Here is a 21,406-nt window from a genome sequence, read left to right as displayed (position 1 = left end):
CTAGCTGTCTACAGGTGAGACTCACCTAAGAGGAAACACCACACACATAGCAGAATCAATCTCCCTAAGCTTATTTTCAAAAATGTTCTCTCCCTTTTTATTCAAACATGAAAGTTTCTGTAACAGTAGTGTAAGCTGAAGCCTGACACTGTCCTTTTTACAGCATCAACAAAAATATGATTGTTGCCTATGCAAACTCATGCCTTTCTAAGGAGGTAGTAGGGGTTAACAATCACAGAGCAAACAACCGTGTCAGTTAACACCATTAAAAGGGGCCTGCTGCATGAGCGAAGTAGATTAGAACTACAGTTTTAAATAAGAAATAAGGAGCTGAAGAAGTCAGGGCTGGACTTAAGACTACACCTGATTGCATGCTAAAGAAAAGGGTAGTAGGAGACCTGCCAGCAAAATGCAGAGAATGCAGAGACATTTCCTTCTTTACTGAAGGTAGGGGTACAGCAACATTACAGGGATGCAGCTGAGCTCTAGTAGTACCACTGCATTTAAATAATCACCAGAAAGATATTTACAATTTGACTGTTCAATGCATTTGGAGTACTCACAATTAACACTTCTGCTTTATCCTATACTCCAAGTGCCCATTGGTCGACAAGATTTAGAAGAATACTATATAAATATCTGGTCTACAGCTTCAGAGGAGCTGCCTTGCTTTATAAATTCACTTAACATGAAGAGTTCCTAGGCCATTGGTCCAGCCAGGAACAATGCATGTCCTTTAGTGTATCCAAATGTATTTTAAAATCCTGGATCCCAGGAAGTTGTCTGTTCAACTTCTTTTTCTTCGTAACAAACAATTTCATCTCCAACACTGAATTCTATATCCTTGTCCAAACTTAGGCCGCAGTCCATTCCACTTTTTACTATCTGGATATCAGCTTTATGGTGCTTCAATGATGATAAGGATCCTACAAAGAGAAATAAGTTGAAGTAGAAAAAGAGACCTCTCTGACACATCAGCAGATAGGTGTTTTGTAACAGCTGTAGTTACCTTTCCAAATAACATCTCCTTTACGGATTAACTTAAATTTCATCTTTTTGTCTAGCAGCCCCTTGTGTACTCTGCACCCAGCTACTGGAACTTTACTTTTTCCTACTGTTACAGAGAAGGTGTCTAGTACAGAAGCTTCCCCTAAAGAAAAAAAAAAAGATGTATGAAGTACAAGCTCTTATTAATTAGAACCAAGCTACACTCCTCCACTTATCAAGCTCCTTAAGAAAATTAAAAAGCAGATACAGAAGAATACAAAGTATTCAACATAGTAGGAATGCCTTAATTGAAGAATAAACTTAAGGCTGTACTGTGAGGGAAAAACCACTCACTGAAAACTCACCTATTGTATTTTCCACCACAGATGGGAGTAATCTGCTATTTAGCTCTTCTTTTACATCTTCAATAAGTTGGTAGATGATATTGTGAATTTTAATTTTTATTCCCTTCTTAGCAGCCAGCTTTTTAAGAGTTTCATTGGCTTTCACACCAAATCCATATACAACACCTGAAAAATAAAGCAGTCAGCAGCTGATGACTACAGAGTGATCTCTGTTTTCCAAAGAGTATGTGAAATTTTGCTGCCACTATTTTGTAATATTAAACTTGCAGCACAGCCTAAAATCAGCAGTCACCAATACAAGAAACACTATTTTACACGTGCTTCCGTTTCAAAGGGGGAACATTTGTGTGTCTCTTGCTTGCTGCATTTACCACATCCTGGTTCTAACACCCTTCCACATTCACCACTGCTTCTAACCTTGAACCAAAGCAGTTAGGCTCAAAGGAAAAGCTCTCATAAGAAATTCTGCCATAACAGAACTGAAGATATCAAAGTGAAAATTAAATCTGAGCCATAGCTCATCAGAGCATCTGGCACTACGTATGATAAGGAAAAGGTCTCCTCACCTTTGGGCTGAAAGAGCAGTTTGATTCTCTAGCCTAAGCCTGAACTAAATCATCCTCACCACCTATCGATCCATTTGGGTCCAAAGACAAGGAATCTACAACCTTACAGCCTCTTGCACGTGGTAAATACAGGGTAGGAAAGGGTACTAAACCAACACAACCCTTTCCATCGACTGTTCTGAGCAAAAGGAAATTCATTTATTCTGGTTCACCACTTTTCCATCTATTTTGCTCTGCTAGAGCAGAATAAAGCAACCCGCCTGAGGAGTTTTCCAGCCTTACTGTCCTTACTTTTATGCAAGTCAAATTCTTTCCTGTCCATTAGCTGTCCACCCTTCCCTACCTGCACTGGTCTCCATGTTAAAGAAGACATTTTTACTTTTCATGGAAGTTTACCTTAAAGATAATGCTAGTTATTACAAAGAAAGCAAAAACAGAACAAATAAGTACCCTTTCATTAGAGATAAAATTCTGTACCACTGTAAATTGATATTTAAACATGCACTCACCATTAAAAGTTTCAGCAAGACTTACATCATTTTCACTGATATCTCCCATTCCAAAATGAATGATGTCCAGTTTACACTCATGGTCAGCATCATAGCTGTCCAGAATGTTTAGAATAGCCTCAACAGATCCATCTACATCACCTGTATATATAAGCAGCATTGACTTTGTATCATTAATTACACAATATAAAAATTAGGTGAAATTAATACTAAAGGAGAATAAAGATATAAAATGCCAGGCTATATAGTATAATCATAATCTTATATCTTGCATCCTCACAATATTTTCAACAACACGCTAATATAAACATATACCTTTTAATATAAATATATACCTTTATATATATATACATATATATATATACACACACACACACACCTTTTTAAATATACATTAAGGTGCTCATCCTAAAAAGCAAAAGCAAATAAAAAGAGCCTAGGCTCTCTATCTGCTGTGTTCAGGTCAAGTTTGCGTAGTTGCCAGCTACTATTATTCACTATGTGTATAATGGAGACTGTGAGGCAAAACCAAGACAACCATGCCCTAAACTGAGGAAGAGATTCAACTAATTTGCCTTATATTGCACTCTGCCAAGTTCCGGCCTGTAGCCATGAAAGATAAAAGCAAAGCTGGTCCCTGATTACCTACACTCAGCCTCAGGGACTGAGGCAGGGCAGGGCAGGTACGAGCCATTTTCTGCTGTTCAAGAAAATGTGGTCTTAGGACCTGTGCTGAAACAGAGAAACCTGGGCTGGCAGTAGCAGGTGGAGACCAACAGTTGTTTTAAGATTTTAAATTCAGCTTGATAAGGTTTAGTTGCAATTGCAATTAAATCAAGCCAAGAAAAGCATCTTAAAATTCCAATTATTATTTGAAGTTCGAACTACACAGCATCTACTACCTAAAACTCCTGCCCTTCTTTGACTTCCCAACCTCCTATGTTCACACACATTGCACATGTTCATACCAGATCTCTATTTTGCCAAACTGTGGCCAAACCCAATGCCCCCACGCTCCAGGTCTGCCTATCCCCTTTGCATCCCCCACACTTGATTGTGCCTATCATGCTGCCATTCATGTGGCTTTTACTTAAACATTCCTGGATAAGGGGGTTAAGGCTCAGAAATTTTCCAGTTGCCCTGCCCCTGCTGGAAGCATATTCCTTCTCACTGCTGGATATTTTCTGATATCCCTCCCCCTGCTGAAGGAGATTCAATATTCTGTTTAATATTATTATTACATTATTCTGTTCAAGTGGGGTTTTCTTCTGGTAACTGAAATGTTGTTAATAATATAAAGTTATGCTTCAGAGCAGAAAATCATGAAAACAGGAGAGCAGAATATGACAGTACCTTTAACAATTACTGATAGCACATTTTTGTCAATCTCTACTCTCTCTTTTGGCTTTGAAAACATGAGATGTTTGTTAGTCTTATACAGCACTGCCTTTCTCTGCCTCCAGGTGAGATGGCCCAGCTTCTGTTGCTTCTTCTCATACTCGGTCCTGTGTTCCTTTTGCTTTGCTTCAATAATTTCCAAATCTTTTTTCATCTTCTCCTGCTGTTCAACATAGTTTCTCCAGGCCACAACTTCGTGGGCCCTTTGCTGAAAGAGATAGCAATGTTATCTTTAAAAACAGCTCTGGAAAACTCCACAATAATCAAGTTTCAATCTTTCGTATTTTTTCTACAGATTTATTACTTTTCTTTCACATTTAGCAATAGATTTTGTCACAGGAATGCTGAAAACTAGCACAAGTTTCTTCCTTGTGCTACAGCAGCATAATTCAAGTCTTATTTTACAGATATCTCTGATATTATTCATTCTTTCAAATGGTATCTGTTTAGTTCTCCAAACACATATTTCAAGGTAAATGTCACACATACTCTTTTGCCAGAACCTAATTATCTCTCATTCCAGAATTAAAAACACTGACACCAGTAAGTACCAGATTATTTCCCATGTAAAGTCATAGTGAGGTCGTGTAAAAAAATAAAACTCCATCGCCTATTAAATGTATCTCAGGCTACATTCAATATCCATGCCTGGCCTTCATCTTTTGTCAGATTACCTCAGGGCTGTTTTTTAGAATGAAAGCTATCGCTTATTTCTACTCAGCTCCTGCCCATCCACTTTACCACAGTACTCGCAGAAGAGCTCTTTGATTAAAGAGTTCCTGCTGTACCTCAGATTCTACTTCAAGGATTTCATCTCCTGCTGACGGGACTTCCTTCCAGCCCATGATTTCCACCGGCATGCCTGGAGAGGCTGCATCTACAGCTCTGCCGTTCTCATCGAACATGAAACGCACTTTTGCCCAGGTCTTCCCTGCAACTAGAACGCAGCCTTTTCTCAGAGTTCCTCGTTGGATGATGGCTGTGGTAACTGGACTAGCGAAGAACAGCAGGAGAGAAGGGAAAAATAATGTACAAAAATAACATCCATTTGCACAGTTACAGAGGTTAGCAAAGACAAACTTATGATTACAGGAAGAATATTCTCATGGCACACTCTACTATCCTGCTGAATGAATCCTGGGAGTGTTAGAAGTGATGTGCAAGAAACGCCAGGAGCGTATTATACTCTTAATTTTTGTAGATTAATAAAGATTTTGGCATATTTAACTTACAAACACAGACTGATTTACATGCTAAGTGAAATCACAATCCTTTTATCTTAGGCCAGAAAGTACATGACTTGGGCTCACATTTCTACAGGTTAAAAGAGAGGTGTGTGCGTGTGTGTACACTGCATATTTCTTAAATGTTTTCCAGTATTCAGCTTATCTTTAAGAGGGCAAAAATAATCTTGTTTATAGAAAACCTGCAAAAGAAGCTTAAAATATTTTAAAAAGTAAAACGTCATATATTACAACCAATTTACCAAAAATATCTACTTCCTTTTTTGTCTCACACTGTAAAAACATTTCAACATTTTAGTTGCAAACACTGCAAATAAACGTTGTAATTTTGTTGAACATTTTCAAAGGATAACTTCCAATCTAAATATTGAGGTATGAGCCAGCTCAACAATCTCTCTGCATTCTTACAAATTGCTCCATTAAAGTTGTAAAAAAGACACATTTCCTACCCTTTTCCTTTGTCTTTCCGACATTCTATTACAGTCCCCTCTACCAGACCTGTGGGATCCGCCTTCAGTTCTAACACCTCTGCTAAAGCAACTGTTGCCTCTGCTAAAACCATCAAATTTTCACCCTGTACAAAAGCAAAAGAAAAAAAAAAAAAAGGAAGTGCCTTGTTAAAATACAATTAGAAGTTAGTGCCAGCTTTCCCCATCTAATTCATATGCTAGGGGTGCATTGAGGAAGATAGCAATAAGCCTAAACTGTTGCTGCATCAGTTTTAGCAAGGCGGGTTTAGCATTACATTACAAAACTGAAGACATATATTAAAAGCTCAGATTTCAACTTAGTTTTTAGCTATCAATTTTCTGCAAGTCTACAAGAAAGCTGGGTCTTCGAGTGTGTTAGGATGATACTTACACTTTCATTTGAACGTTTATCTTCATGTATAGTATTATCACTAAGCTTGACTTTGGACTAACTTCACACAGAAAATAAATATCTAAGGAAGCAATATTGGGATGAAATTGAAAAATATCCACTTAAATTTCCATTAAGAGAAATAAGGTATTATTGCTCACTAAAGGTCTGAGCCTTGAAACATGACAGCAATAGGTATTCTGGTGACAGCCAGCAGCACTTCCCCTAATGCAAGACATCCAGTCAGATACTGGAAGCTTAGCATCCATCTGCCAAGCGAAAGCGTGGTTGCGTGCACGCAGTAGCTACCTCAGAGCACGATGATCATTTGTTCCACCAAACCTTTACCTTGAGTGCAGAAATGTTTACAGCTTGAACATCGCCTCCAAACTGTTCACAAACCACATCGTGAGCCAGCAATTCCTTCTTCACTCTTTCAGGATCAGCTTCAGGTTTGTCACATTTGTTAATGGCAAGAATAAGAGGAACTACAAAGAAAACAAACAAACTTGTTACCAACATAACAAAAACTCCACAGCACTCTCCAATGACCCACACTGCCAAGCAGGCAGTATCAGCAGTTCTCAGTACCTACATCACTTGCAGCAAGAAACCGAATGTATGGAAGTGGAAGAGACCAGAGCAGCTCTAACTTCCCACATCCCTCTCAGTTTAACTGGAAATTAAAAAAGTTATTTCATACTTCTACCAAAATTACTTCAGATTTTTTTTTTGAAGTTCAAGTAATGAAACCTTAATTACAAGGTAATCAAAATGACTGGACACAAAGAATACAGCAAACTAGCAAACCAGCAAATTCCAGGAAAAGGAGCTTGTTACAATATGTTAAAGGTCCTTAGACGTGTTTATTCTTTTGAAACAAAATGCCGTTCTGCTACTATGGACTTCATTAAGTCAGGAAAGGGCAAAGCAACACTCTTGACAACTGCACATATTAACTGCAAAGCACTGCGTACATATGTAAAAATTCCCTTAAAGAATGGCAAGTACCTTTCTGGCAAACAGGTAAGTCATTACGCTTGCAAAAATAAAAAAATGTTTCATTATCTAAATGCATTACTGAATTGTTCAGTATATTTTGGACACTTTCCCAAGGAGGAGCCAGGGACAGCTGCTTCCCAAATTCTATGGATTCTAATTCAAGGAGTTTCTTCCAAGAGATGAACAGACATTTGTTCACAACACATTCATTACGTGCCTCACCCACTAACACACACCTTGTATATTAGCTTTGTGTGCTGAGCTTGCTACCCACTTACAACTGAAGCAACTTCAACTGAAGAGCACTTACAACTATCAAGAGCAACACTGTACCTCCCGCATTCTTAGCGTGCTGGATGGATTCTACGGTTTGCTCCATGACTCCATCTTCTGCTGCTACGACCAGGATGACGATATCGGTAACGTTGGTACCCCTTGCTCGCATAGCTGAAAAAGCTGCATGCCCAGGAGTATCAAGAAACGTTATCCTTTCCCCAGAAGGCAAATGCACTGCAAACAAGCACAAACACTGTACATTTTAAAAGCAGCATATCACATAGCTTGCTTTCACATATCCCAAGTCAACATCACAACTCTAAGATTTTTTTTTTTTAATAAAGACAGTTTAGGCAGAGAGATGGCGAGGGTGTTTGCACCTCATAGAAGAAGGGGAGAAAAGGAGGTATATAGTATGCTAGGATCTTTCGTATACCAAAATAACATAAATACTATTTCTATCGTACAGACAGTACTCTTCACAGTTCCATTCATACAGCTTTTTTTTTTTTTTTCCCAACGCTTACATATTTTACCATGTACATCAACACACTTCCCCCAAACACACACAACTATCGTACCCAGAAAAGCCCCGATGTGTTGGGTAATGCCGCCTGCTTCCATTGCTGCCACCTGAGTTTTCCGTAGGCTGTCAAGTAAAGTTGTTTTCCCATGATCAACATGGCCCAGGATAGTGACAACCGCAGGCCGCGGGGTTAACACAGCTGGGTCTGCCGGAGGTCTGCAACGAGCACAAAACCAAGTTTTGTAACTACCAAAACCATTCCCCGAGTCACACTCATTCCCATGAAGAGCCATTTACCAGACCTTAGTGAGCAGCTGGTCAGCCCTGCCTCCCCTCAAACAAAACATAATCACAAATCCTAGCTACATCATGCAGTTTGCCCTCTTACTAGTCAGTCTTACTTCTGCATCACAGTACGGCAATTCAGTAAATTAAAGAAAAATCAGCTTTCCTAAAAAAAAAAAAAAAAAAAAAAAAAAAAAAAAAGGCACAAAGTCACCTAAATCAAATTAGAACATCAGTTTTACAGTCAATGAAATCAAAATGGCAATCTTTACCTTTTAAATATTACCAAGGCATGATCATGTTAGGTATCAATGACATATTATTCAAGAAAGCACAGCACATGAAAAAGACTCGCAGAAATATAAAAAAAGGTTAAAAAAGCCCAAAAGAACAGTTCACATTTTACCTTTTCACAGCATCTGTATTTTCTTTTTCTTTTTCTTCTTTCAGTTTTGCTGACTTATACTTCATTCCTGATTTTTTAACTACTAATTTGATGTGGTCTTCGTATAAGACGGAATTTGGTTCTAGTGAATCAAAGTCAACATCTGTGTATAGCAGAGCTTCAAAAATATGATCTAAAGAAAAGATGAATACAATTAACAATTATTCACCTATCCAAAAAAAAATGCAACAGAAATATTAATGAAGAAAATCTGAGTAATAGTAAAGTGTAATTAACACCTTCTGAATACATTTATTTCACAAAGCATTTTTGCTTGAGCTAGATTTACCTAATGGTTCCTGTTATACTACGTACTCACAACAATATGATTCAGAAAGGTTCAACCTCATCAAATGCTATGATATTGTTTTTCACACAGATTTTCACAGCTTATTTTCCATTAATCTCCAAAAGGAAAAAACTGCAACTCATCTAAACCAGAGACTGACTTGAGCACCATTACAGGTCTATCTCAGAAATACATGGCAAGAAACGACAGCCTTTTCAGCATAGGTACAACCTACCTTGCTAAGAAAGGGACTAGTCATCACTTACTAATACTGTTTTAAAACATCTTTGCCTTTACCACTCATGAAAACATCATGATTGACGGAATGGAAACAGTTACAGAGTATCTCATACAACAGAGCAGGCTCTCACCTACGTCTTTACTCATAGCTCTTGCAAGTTCCTCTACAGTCATTTTCTGCTTTATCTCCACTTCACCTTTTGTCACTGGCAATTTCTTTCGGGTCTTTTTCTTCTCCTACATGGAATTAGACATGTATATAGGAACACATAGCTGGCATAAATGAAGAAATAATAAAAACAACATTACAAAGACAATGACCTGAAATGCTATGCTACATATTTTTTAAATCTATGACACAAATGAATTACAATAAATGAATGACTTAAAAATCACACTGAGTGTTTAAAGCGTCATGTATTTTTCACTTCTTTTCACAGCAAAGAAAATCCATTAAAAATTCATCTTTGATTACAATCTTTTCTTCCTCCTCTGAAAGATTCAGGATGTTAAAGGTATAGATACTTCACATGAACAACTGAGAGGGAGTCACAATTCACACAACATTTTGTCTTACAACAGTTAGGACTACTTCTCTATATTCACTAATAAAGGAATCCTGCTCATGAAAAGCTTACTACATATAAAGCTCCCATTTTTGTAATGGAAGTGTTCAAAATGATTTCTTGTGCTTTGAAATTTCACACAGAAACAGAGATTACTGGATTCCATTAATTACCTCCTTTGTAGCTAGATGCCTGTAGTGTGGAAAGGCAGCACTGATTAACTTGTCCCATTGCCAGAGCTGTGGGTACAGACGAACGGACCGCACAGGACGCGCAGACAACTGCACAGGCTTCCATTGTGCTCTGCAAACTCTTCTGTAGGACAGAGCATGCAGCTGTCTGCAAGCACAGCGCAGCTGGACCAGATTTTCAAATTTCAGTCTCAAACTCCAATTCATTTCTTCACTGAAAACAAAAAGGACATGTTGAAATACAGCCTCAAATCTGAAAGATGCTGTTTTCTGTGCTATTACCAATAAAGACAAGATGCTCAAATATTATGTTTCAAGACAGGCATTTTTTAATACTGTGAAAGTTGAAATATTTAGTAACTGTCCCAGCTTCCACCTCCCCCCACTTTCACTGTCTCATTTAAAATACACAGGCATATTACTTTTCTCACAGCTTACAAATTATTCCTCCGTTTTTTCACTTCAAATACTGAAATCCTCACTTCACGTTCCACACTTTGCATTGCACTTCTGTAGTTCTACTGATGTAACCATCTCTCTAAGCAAACAAAAGAAATCTGCAAAACCCTGTTTATCTGAGCATCTGAGTTCTCTGTAACATGAGAGAACCGTAGCACTGTAATAAAATAAATTTTGTTACATGGATAGACACATCCTTCCAGGCTAACTCATGGCTTAGAAGGCAGTATTTATGAAATGCTTCTTTCACATCAATCTTGTTTTAACTACCTGAATTGTGTTTTGTTACTCTTTGCACTACTCTGTGGGATATCCTATACAAACTTCTCCTTTGGAACTGTGGATTTCATAGCTCCCGTGCACTCATCCACTTCATTACCCTTCTCTTTTCCTGACTCAGTGGTGCTTTTCTCAATACCCTCTATTTCCTCTCTCAGAGGTACTTTTGAACCACCTCCTAGGGAGCTCCAAACCCTTGAAGCGCTATCACTGCTCTTGCCTTGAAGACTGCTGCCTCAAAACGGGAGCAGGAGGCAAAGCAAGGAGCCACCAACACAGTTTTGCCTTCAAGAGGAGCTGAAGCCGCACGGCTCTGCCGCGGGGCACCGTCTGCACTTACGGCGCACTCAAAAGATTGCGGCAGGCCCGGACGGTCGGGGAGACCCACGCGAGGCTGCCAGGAAACCCCTCCTGGCTCCCGGGGTCGCCCCTCACGGCGGCTGCTGCTCACCAAGGCCCCGGGCCCCGTGCGCCGCAGCGACCCGAACCGCTGCAGCCCGGGGAGCCACGCCGAGCCCCTACTGCGGCGCAGCCGCCCCCCTCACCCGCCGCTCCCGAGTCGGGGGGAAACCCACAGCCCCCGAGCGCCACCAACGGCCACCAACCGCCACCCTTCCCGCTCCTCCCACCTGCCGAGCCCGCGGACACCGGATGTGGCGGCGGCGCGAGGGGGCGGGGCTGCGGGCGGAGGGCGGTGGCGGCGCCAGGGGGCGGGACCACGGGGGCAGCACCGCGCAGGCGCAGTGCCGGCGGCGAGGCCAGGGGGCGGGGCCGCGGGCTGCCGGCGGCAGCGCCGCACAGGCGCAGTGGCGGCGGCGCCGCGCATGCGCAGTGGTGGCGGCGCGGCGCGGGCAGCCCGCTTGTCCGTGCGGTCTGTTTTCAGGCACTCTCTCCGTGTAAGGACTTTGCCGTGACTGAACTGAATATATACACACATATATGTATTTAAATAGAAGTTCTAATTTGACGTTTCTAAACACCATGTTAAAGATTAGAAAAAAATATATCTAAGAGGCAGTTTTGTAAAGTGTCTGAAAAATCCTTAACCTGCCCCTTCTTAATGCTTTTGTAAAAGCCTTAGATAGTCCCAGGTTGCATCGTAAATATCCTTTAATCTTGGGGTTCTCTTGCGACAGTACCATTTTTTATAGTGATACAGATACATACATATACATACCTATAAATATCCAGTTATGAGAAATAACTGAGAATTATGAGAAATAACTGTAAAATCCTCTGTAGGTTTGAACTGTTTTACGTGCTCTGCTGTAGCACAGAGATTGCAGCTTGCACGGCTGCACAAGGTGGTCTCCCCCATGCGTGGTTTTTAGGGACAGCTTGTGGAGTTCTTCAGCTGTGCCTGTAAATTAAAAACTCTCCTAAAAGAAAATCTGGATGTGCAAGGTGTACATCATCCCAGCCAAGCACAAAGACCCTCAAAACTGAGCTGTCTGTAGCTTGCAGTTGTTAACACCTAAGTTTCTCCAAATGTAAAAAGGGAAAAATAACCCAAAACTAAAGTATGGTAAAAAAAACACTGCTTAAGGTTTGCAGAAAAGACACCAACGTTTCTGCATGGGAGGAAAAATCAGGTAAAAATATGGTGCAAAGACACGGCTACCACTTACCTCTCAGCCCTGCTGCAAAATGCAGAGGTCCTACAGGCGATGGCACTAATCCAGAACAGTTTGGATTGATTAATCCAAGTAAGGTTTTCTTTGAAAGATAAATTTACATTGCATAGCAGTTAACAAAGTGTGCTATAAATCTGCTTTTTGACTTAAGCTTCCTTTTGATGATGTCTGCAAATGTTCCATATACTGCTATAAAGCTCTTAGCATGGGATATATTTTATCCACGTCTTCCAACCACAAACTCATCCTGTTTTAATTTAGAGCTTTATTATAGGTTGCCTTTGTGCGGAAAATCTCGCTGTCAAGAACTGAATGTCCAAAAAGGAGACAGAGGAGTCCTAAAACTTTATTCGAATAAAGGGAGAGTCCACCGGGCATATCCCTGTGGGGTCTCTCCAAATGCTGGGGGACGCAGCCCCGCTTTTATCCTAATTTCCCGACCGAGGGACGCCCTCTCCTTTTCCCCATTGGCCAAGGTACTCAGAAGTTACAGCCTTCCCGGCCCGCCTACACCGAACTCCGGCCTCCCGCCATCTGTTCTCACCTGAGCTCACCAACTCCTTTGTCCCCCTTGCTGAAGAATGTGGGGCAATTGCCCTGTTTCCCTCCTTTGTAAAGGCCCCATCTCCTTGCAGATGGCTCTTTTTGTCCTTCTGGGCTCATGGCTCCACTCAGTCTCCCCTCCCTTTGTCCTGCTCTTCAGCCAAACTGTGGAGAAACCCCCTTATTGATGAATACAGAAACTTGAGCATTCCGCTCAATCCCTCCTCTTTTTCTTTTCTTTTTTTTTTTTTTTTTCCTTTGGACAATATTTGTTTTTACAAACTAGCTTATTAACTAACAACCTGCGTTCAGTATGTCTAGTACCCATCAGTAGTCTTCATATCCTCCTGAACTCCCACAGACCCAGCAACCCAGAGTTTATTTTCCAGACCCACTCCCTGTCAGCGGTACAGATCAACTGAGAAGTCCAGGCTTCTGGAGTCTTGGAAATCTTAACTCTGGTGTGATGAGTCCATCCATGCTCAGCTGTCTTGACTGATGTACCAAGACCCAATCCCCTGGTTGGATATCATGGACTGCAAAATCCAAGGGGACGATCTGTGTGAGCTGGGCTTCCTGTCGGAGAGACTTCACAAGAAAAAGTATTCTGGCTACATATTGCTTTAAATATAATACAGTCATGGATTTCCTTTGATTCTTCTCCCTCAGGACCAGTTAGACAAGAAGCTGGGTTAAACCCTCCCTCGCTTCAGAAGCCCCTTCAGATAGCAAGGCCCTGACAAGGTATGGGACCTTGACATCATGGGATCCCTCTGTGGTCAGTTTTTGGACCTCAGTTACTATTAGGACTGTACCTGCGCAATTCTGCAGACAATAAGGCCACCCCTTAGCCACTGGGTCTAACATATAAGCTATTGGTATTCGCATGCCTCCATGCTTTTGCACTAAAATTTCCTTGCCACGACTCTGTTTGACATTCACATATAATTCAAATTCTTTCTCTGTGTCCAGAAGAGCTAAGGCCGGAGCCTTGCTCAATTTATCTTTTAATTTTCTAAAGCTCTGTTCTCCTTCTTGTGTCCATACCACAACATTGGGGCTGTTTTGGGTTAAAAAGTCATACAGTGGTCTAGCTAATGCAGAAAAGTCTTCAACCCAGGCTCTGCAGTATCCTACTAGCCCTAGGAACTGCCGTAGCTCTCTCTTAGTCCTGGGTAATGGCACTTCTAAAATTCCCCGAATTCTTTCTGGGTCAAGGCATCGTAAACCTCCGGTCAAAATATGCCCCAAATATTTGACCCTTCTTTCCACCATTTGTGCCTTCTTTTTGGACACCCTAAGCCCTTTTTGGGCCAAGAAATTGAGTAACTTCACAGCAGTTTCCTTCACCACCCTCTCTTGTTCACCTGATAGGGGCAAGTTATACTGCAATAACCTGGCTCCTGGGGTTGGGATAAATTCCTTCAGTATTTTCTGCAAGGCTTGTCCAAATAGGACCGGTGCCTTGGTGAATCCTTGCAGGAGGACTGTCCATGTCAATTGTTGTTTTATTGTTTTTCCTCCCTCCTCTTGTTCCCATTCAAAGGCAAAATATTGCTTACTATCCTCTGTGAGAGGACATCCCCAAAATGCATCTTTCAAATCAAGTACTGAATAGTACTGATGTGAAGAGGGGATCTGGTTTAGAATAGTGTATGGATCTGGAACTGTGGGATGTCTTGGTTTGATAATTTCATTTATTGCTCTTAAGTCCTGTACCATTCTATAGGTTCCATCTGGCTTCTTGACTGGCAGAATGGGAGTATTGTATGGAGACATACACGGCTCCAAAAGTCCTGCTTCCAGCAAAGACTCAATAGTAGGTTGTAAGCCTTTCCTTCCCTCTCGTGAAATAGGATACTGCTTTTTAGAGACTATCTGCCCTGGTTGCTTTAAAGTAATTTGGAGAGGTTCCATGTCTAGTTTTCCATATTTTCCTGGAACTGCCCACACTTCTGGGTTCACTTCAGCATAAGCTTTGTCAGACATTTTGCATAAAGTTACAGTAGTGCAAGCTTCTTTATCATCTCTTACAATACTGATTTGCATTCCCAATTTAGCCATCAAATCCCTCCCCAGCAGATTGCAATCACAATTTGGGACAAAGAGAAAATCATGCATCTCAAATTTATTTCCCACATCCACTACCAGTGGCTGGATAATACGCACTCATTCGTCTTTCCCACTTACCCCTTGGATAACCAAGGAGCCTTTTGACAATCGCCCTCCTTTTGGCATAAAATTCAAGGCGGATCGAGAGGCTCCTGTATCTATCAAGAAACACACTTCCTCTCGGTCCAGACCCACCCTACATGTTATCAAGGGCTCCCGTGTGGTGGATCCCTGGTATAATGGGAGCCCCTGACACCCCTAGCAATCCATTTCCATTAGTCGGTGAATTTCCTCTTCCTGAGGATCTCTTAGCCTCTGTGGGCATTCCCTTCTCCAATGTCCTTCCTCATTACACAATGCACACTGATTTCTTCCCAATTTTTGTTTTAGATGGATATCTTCTGTTGAAGAGACCATCCCCCTGCCCTGCCTTTGACTACGCCCTTGAGATCGACCCCTTCCTCTGGCCCTTGGGGGTCCCTCAGGGGGCCTCACAGATCCTTGTGATTGTCTTATATACTGAGCCATAATCATTGCCTTTGTCTTTGCCTTTTCCTCATCCCTTCTCACATACACCTGTTGTGCTCTCTTTACCAATTCCTCTAATGGTTTATCCTGCCACTCTTCATCCTTCTGCATCCTCCTTCTTATATCAGGCCAAGATTTAGTGACAAACTGTACTTTTAGTAATGTGTCAAAGGCTGGTCCCTCAGGGTCCAGTCCTCCCTGTTTCCTCAAAGCATCTCTAATTCTTTCTAGCCAATGAGAGGGGCTCTCATCTTTTCCCTGTTCCAAGGTCATAGCCTTTGACATATTATTAGTTCTGGGGACTGCCATTTTAATGGCTCTGATTATGTATGCTCGATAATCTCGAAGACGGGTCAAACTGACTCGATCATTTGGATCCCAATGGGGGTCTCCCACTGGGATCATATCATCCACAGTGGGTGCATCTATCGCATTTTGGCCTGCCTGCGGGTGTTCGTCCTCCCATAATTGACGAGCTTTTTGCAAGATCATTTTCTTTTCCTGGAATCCAAATAAGATTCCTAAAAGAAAATCCCAATCCTTCCAAGTGTAATCTGCATTTCCTAGATATTCATCTATCTTTTCCCCTACTCCTATGGGATCATCTAAATAAGGAGGTAGTTCTTTCTTTAATCCCCTTATATCTTGGGTGGTCAGTGGCACGATTACAAATCCAAATCCCCCATCCTGACCTCCCAATGGAACCTGTCGTAGGGGCATTTGCCGAATTTTTGTCGGAACTTTAGAAGTTTTTGGCACCTCGTACTGGGTTCCTTTTCTTGTTTTTGAAGGGGATAAAATGTCCTGTTCCTCCTCCTCTTCACTGTCACTAGAAGCAGGAGGTGCAGAGGGGACAAGACCTGTGGCTCCTGATGCGTCGTCCGACCCTACAGGGGGCCACCTAAATCCCCCTGGTAACTTATATTCTGGCCAAACAAAACAACAATATTTTATCATTAATTCCATAATTATTTCTAGGGGAATGCGTAAGTTATCCCAAACCCTCAAAAGTCTCCCCAAGGGACTATATGGGGATAAGTTAAGGTCATCATTCCTTTCCCCAGCACCCTCTTTTGCCTTCCCTTCGCTGCTCTCCCTGGACTCCCATGTCGGGGTCGCCACCCCTTTTGTTCCCCACTGTCCCATAGTACTCACCAGTGAGATTTCAATGGTCCTTTCCGTCAAACCTGGTCCTTTCCGTCGGACTTTAGCGCTACCCGGAGGTCCTTTCCTTCAGACCTAGTCCTTTCCGTCAGACTATAGCGCTACCCGGAGGTCCTTTCCGTCAGACCTAGCCCTTTCCGTCGGGCTTAGCGCTACCGGGAGGTCCTTTCCGTCAGACCTAGCCCTTTCCGTCGGGCTTAGCGCTACCCGGAGGTCCTTTCCGTCAGACCTAGCCCTTTCCGTCGGGCTTAGCGCTACCGGGAGGTCCTTTCCGTCAGACCTAGCCCTTTCCGTCGGGCTTAGCGCTACCGGGAGGTCCTTTCCGTCAGACCTAGCCCTTTCCGTCGGGCTTAGCGCTACCCGGAGGTCCTTTCCGTCAGACCTAGCCCTTTCCGTCGGGCTTAGCGCTACCCGGAGGTCCTTTCCGTCAGACCTAGCCCTTTCCCTTCCGTCAGACCTAGTCCGTTACGTCACACCCCTTGAGGACCCCCTCCCGGTCCTACCTGCAGATCCCCCGATCCGCTTCTCGTCTGTCTCCGGACAGTCTCGGGAACCCAATCAGTCGTCCGGTGCAGGCTGCCGTCGAAGGGAGTCAATCACCAAGAGCTATGGTGAGGCGCGCCGTTGACTCCAATCGCCGTCTGCCGTTCCCGGAAGGTGGAAGGATCCCGGACGAGCCCCCATTTGTGCGGAAAATCTCGCTGTCAAGAACTGAATGTCCAAAAAGGAGACAGAGGAGTCCTAAAACTTTATTCGAATAAAGGGAGAGTCCACCGGGCATATCCCTGTGGGGTCTCTCCAAATGCTGGGGGACGCAGCCCCGCTTTTATCCTAATTTCCCGACCGAGGGACGCCCTCTCCTTTTCCCCATTGGCCAAGGTACTCAGAAGTTACAGCCTTCCCGGCCCGCCTACACCGAACTCCGGCCTCCCGCCATCTGTTCTCACCTGAGCTCACCAACTCCTTTGTCCCCCTTGCTGAAGAATGTGGGGCAATTGCCCTGTTTCCCTCCTTTGTAAAGGCCCCATCTCCTTGCAGATGGCTCTTTTTGTCCTTCTGGGCTCATGGCTCCACTCAGTCTCCCCTCCCTTTGTCCTGCTCTTCAGCCAAACTGTGGAGAAACCCCCTTATTGATGAATACAGAAACTTGAGCATTCCGCTCACCTTTTTTTTGTTTTGTTTTGTTTTTTTGAGAATTGGAAAAAAAAATTCCTGATCTCATAGGTCAGGATGATGGTTTGAGATATAGAAATATTTTCCGTATTAATTTCCATTAATTCTTTGCTTTGTTAATTAATTGCAATTCTTAATTATTGGCTGCCCTTTGAAAAAAACTTGATTATTAGTTCTCATTTTTAGTTCATACCATATACATAATTTGATTTTTCTAGCTTTGAATTTTTCTTAAGTTTTCACTATTTAGCAACATTTTCAGTGAAACTGTTCATCAGCAACATGTTAGTGGCTGAAATTATAGTAAGCACAGATGCAAAAATGTGAAAACACGTAGAGATCTGTATGAACAATTGTGGCTATAAGGTGTTTTTGTTACAGGTCTGTGTGCAAAATTTTATATTTAATCGATGAGAGTACATTTTTCCTTTGAATTTCATGAAATTTTATCTGATATTACTGAAACACTCGAGCCAAGAAACTTGAGACAGCAGCAGATACAGACTCGCGTCTCTTAGAGAGTCAAAGGAGAGATTGGTGTGATAGATTCTGGAAAGTCCAAGCGCGTAGACGACAGAGTGCAGGAAACGGTGGGTGAGGGTGGATGCCACTCGGGCCCAGTAAGGGCAGCTATGAAAGGTTTCCCTGCAGTCTCAAACACGGGCATGAAGGGAAGGCTCCAGCCAGCAACGCGCCCTGCTCTGCCCCCATCTACCTTAGCCTCGGGGCAGGAGCTCAACCCTCAGCAGTGTCTCGCCCTCCACACTGTGCACAGTGTCATGGCTTCCCTGATGTGGCCTAGTGCTTAGATCGTATAAAATGTCTCAAATTCTTCCAAATTTGCTTGTAACATCCGCTTCCCTGGTTTGATTAAAGCAGCTTGCTTTTCTGAGCCCATCCTTGAATAGATGTAGCTGTTCTTACCAAACCCATTACTAAAAGATAAGCTTCTACAATTGCTAATTGTATAAACAAATCACTTTTATTCATCCCTTTACTTTTATTCATACTTTTACCTGTAAATTACTTCTATTCATCTATCTACAGAGCACAAAACAGAACAAGATCTTCAATACCACTCAGAAAATCTCATTTAATTATTTTATGACAAGGACCTGAGCCGCCTCATCTCAAGTGGCCTTGCTTCGAGTTTGACCAGAGCATCAAGGCATTAATTATTTAAAGTGCACCCTCAGTTGACACACTTCAGATGTAACATTAAAAAAAAAATGTAAATTAGAATTATTGCTGGATTGTCGTATCAATGCATTCAGTCATTATATTGGAGGGTGAAGCGTGTCTTCCTCGTGCTCGGGCGGGACGGGAGGCCGGGCCCAGCGCGGCCGCCATGGCGGAGCCGGCGCAGGCTGCGGGGCTGCGCGCGGCGCTGGAGCAGCAGCTGCAGGGCTTGGGCATCACCACCGTCACGGCCGAGCACCCCGAGGTAGGTGCCGGCCCAGCTGGGCCTGTGGGAGCACAGCGGGGACCGCGCAGCCACGCGCACTCGCGGCAGCTCCACGCGCACTCGCGACAGCTCCCCTCCAACTCCCTCCCTGGTCCCTTCGCACTCCCAGAACCCAAGAGCAGTTTCAGCTGCGATTTTCCTTACATGCTGCAGATTTTGTTCAATGAGAAAGTAAGATTCTGCTTATGGCAGGACATAAAATAGAGTCATCAGACAGATTAAAGCATGTAAATTTTTAAAATGTAACTCTCAGTCTTGAAATTATCAAAATTTGTGTTTTGCTTGAAGTATACCTATGAATTCTGAGCCTAGCAGAAAAGTGATATAACTTTTGTTTATACACATCTATATGTATAAAATATATATTAAAAATCCTTATAATATGGTTTCAAGAATATCTGCTATCTTATTCCCCTCAGGACTTTGTCACTCAGCCCCCAGCTGCGGGAGCCTTCTTTTCCCCTCGCATTCCCATGTTGTTTCGGAAGCTCCAGCACGCAGATACAGTACTTCATAGTGAACGTCTCCACACCTAGGTCCAGGGAGGACTGGGGCACTTCAAGAAACCTCAAGTCCAGAAAGTGCAATACAGGCACAACCCTTTCCACATGCCTTCCCCTCACTCCCAGTTCACAAGGATCCACGTGTGGTGGATCTGCACAGAACAGTGCTGCCACGGCTGCCTTTTCCCCCTTCTAAGTGTGGTACACTTGCTGCATTCATCAGAGAGAAATGATTGAGAAAGTCTGTAGGACCAGTATGTCACATTTTATTTGTGTTCATTTAAAATTTCTTCAAAAAAAGGGTACAGTTTTTAGGCCAAGTATAACATTCAGAATTTTCTAAATACTTAACAAAAGATTCCTGTCAATAAGCGACTAAAGATCTAATGGGATATAGTCTCACACTGTACTAATTGTGTTTTCCAGGTATTTACTATTGAAGAAATGATGCCGTATGTCCAACACATGAAAGGAGGTCACAGTAAAAACCTTTTTCTTAAAGACAAAAAGAAGAAAGGGTTCTGGTTGGTGACTGTTCTTACATAACAGGCAGATTGATTTAAATGATCTGGCAAAAAAACTGGGAGTTGGGAGCGGAAATTTAAGATTTGCTGATGAAAATGCCATGTTGGAAAAAATAAAAGTGGGCCAAGGATGCGCAACACCGCTAGCCCTCTTCGTGACCAAGGAGATGTGAAGTTTGTACTGGATGCTGGCTTTCTGGAGGGTGGCCATGAAAAGGTGTATCTTCATCCGATGACAAATTCTGCAACCATGGGATTAAGCCCTGAATATTTTCTGAAGTTTGTGAAGTCAACAGGACATGACCCAATAATCATACATTTTGATGAAAATATTAAGTAGATAAATGTCATATTTTTACTGCTAGACATAGATTTTATAGAACAAAACTAGCGGAAGTTGCATTACAAATACAATTTGAAAAAATAGGAATGCTTCTCTCTTTTTTTCAACTTGTCTTCTATAATCTGATGAAAATAACACTGTCTTCAGGTTATTAAAAGTTTAACAGAATATTCTTCATGAGAAAAGATATGTTTGCATTCTACCACAAAGTAACCAGTGTGTAGAAAACGTTTCCATTTTAATAATGTTATAGTGTTTAATAATAAAACCAACAAAAATGGATCTTTCAGTCTGTGGTACTGGGCTTGAAATATTGAAACTTAAGATAACATCATTAAATACTGAATTAACTTCAAGTTCTAAAATATTTGGCAATACACTTAGGACAGGGATGTCTAGATTGTGTACCTGCACTCATCTACCTCCTACTATATATTGCTTTCCTTCTATTATTTTTACCTAGGAAAAACAAAACAAAACTTAGTTATGTTACACAACGCATACTTGATTGTCTACACTTGTAGCTGCATTTTCACTTTCACAGTTAAGTCTCCGGCCCTTGGGAGATTTGTAGTGTTCTTCCAGTATTTCCAGGTGGCCTGGCCACAAATTGTCCCATTAAGGTAACGGGCCCCATCCCTTTCTAGAGCCTCTCCAAAGACTGGCAGACAGGCGGGAGCGTCTCAAAGCAGATGACGCGGGAATGGGAATCACTGGCACCGGCCTCTCTCCTGACGGGAGGCGACTGCAGCGCAGGTTCCTGGTTGGGGACAGTATTTACTGGGGGTAACTGGGAAGAAGGATAATACAAGCAGGGGCTGTATTGACTCTCATTATGATTTCTTCTGATTCATGCACCAGGAGAGGACAGGAAGCACCTATAGAAATGGCCGATGCTCCCAAGACGCTCCTGTCTGCACAGGAGAGGC

The 21,406-nt window shown here is 42.4% G+C and overlaps 2 protein-coding genes across 2 annotated transcripts; one reads left to right on the top strand and one right to left on the bottom strand.

The window, feature by feature from the left end:
* Nucleotides 1–689: 689 nt before the first annotated feature.
* Nucleotides 690–9,993, bottom strand: MTIF2 (mitochondrial translational initiation factor 2). Its single transcript, XM_010218200.2, has 13 exons — nt 9,733–9,993; nt 9,125–9,230; nt 8,426–8,597; nt 7,790–7,950; nt 7,266–7,442; nt 6,279–6,418; nt 5,519–5,643; nt 4,614–4,818; nt 3,781–4,033; nt 2,428–2,568; nt 1,353–1,517; nt 1,010–1,150; nt 690–926 (listed from the first exon to the last, which is right to left on the bottom strand). The coding sequence occupies exons 1-13, from the start codon at nt 9,955–9,957 to the stop codon at nt 757–759; spliced, it is 2,181 nt and encodes a 726-aa protein (XP_010216502.2). The 5' UTR covers nt 9,958–9,993; the 3' UTR covers nt 690–756.
* Nucleotides 9,994–18,990: 8,997 nt separating this feature from the next.
* LOC104571125 (prolyl-tRNA synthetase associated domain-containing protein 1-like) lies at nt 18,991–20,759 on the top strand. Its single transcript, XM_010218196.2, is given in 4 exon segments — nt 18,991–19,086; nt 20,037–20,147; nt 20,149–20,287; nt 20,290–20,759. Coding segments are annotated over 4 exon segments (531 nt in total). The 3' UTR covers nt 20,475–20,759.
* The last annotated feature ends 647 nt before the right edge of the window (nt 20,760–21,406 follow it).

The sequence above is a fragment of the Tinamus guttatus genome, unplaced genomic scaffold, assembly GCF_059628265.1.
Source record: "Tinamus guttatus ecotype Peru unplaced genomic scaffold, ASM5962826v1 Tinamus_guttatus_pri_ptg000033l, whole genome shotgun sequence".
In the NCBI taxonomy this organism is placed as follows: domain Eukaryota; kingdom Metazoa; phylum Chordata; class Aves; order Tinamiformes; family Tinamidae; genus Tinamus; species Tinamus guttatus.
This window is presented reverse-complemented; position numbering and strand designations above follow the sequence as displayed.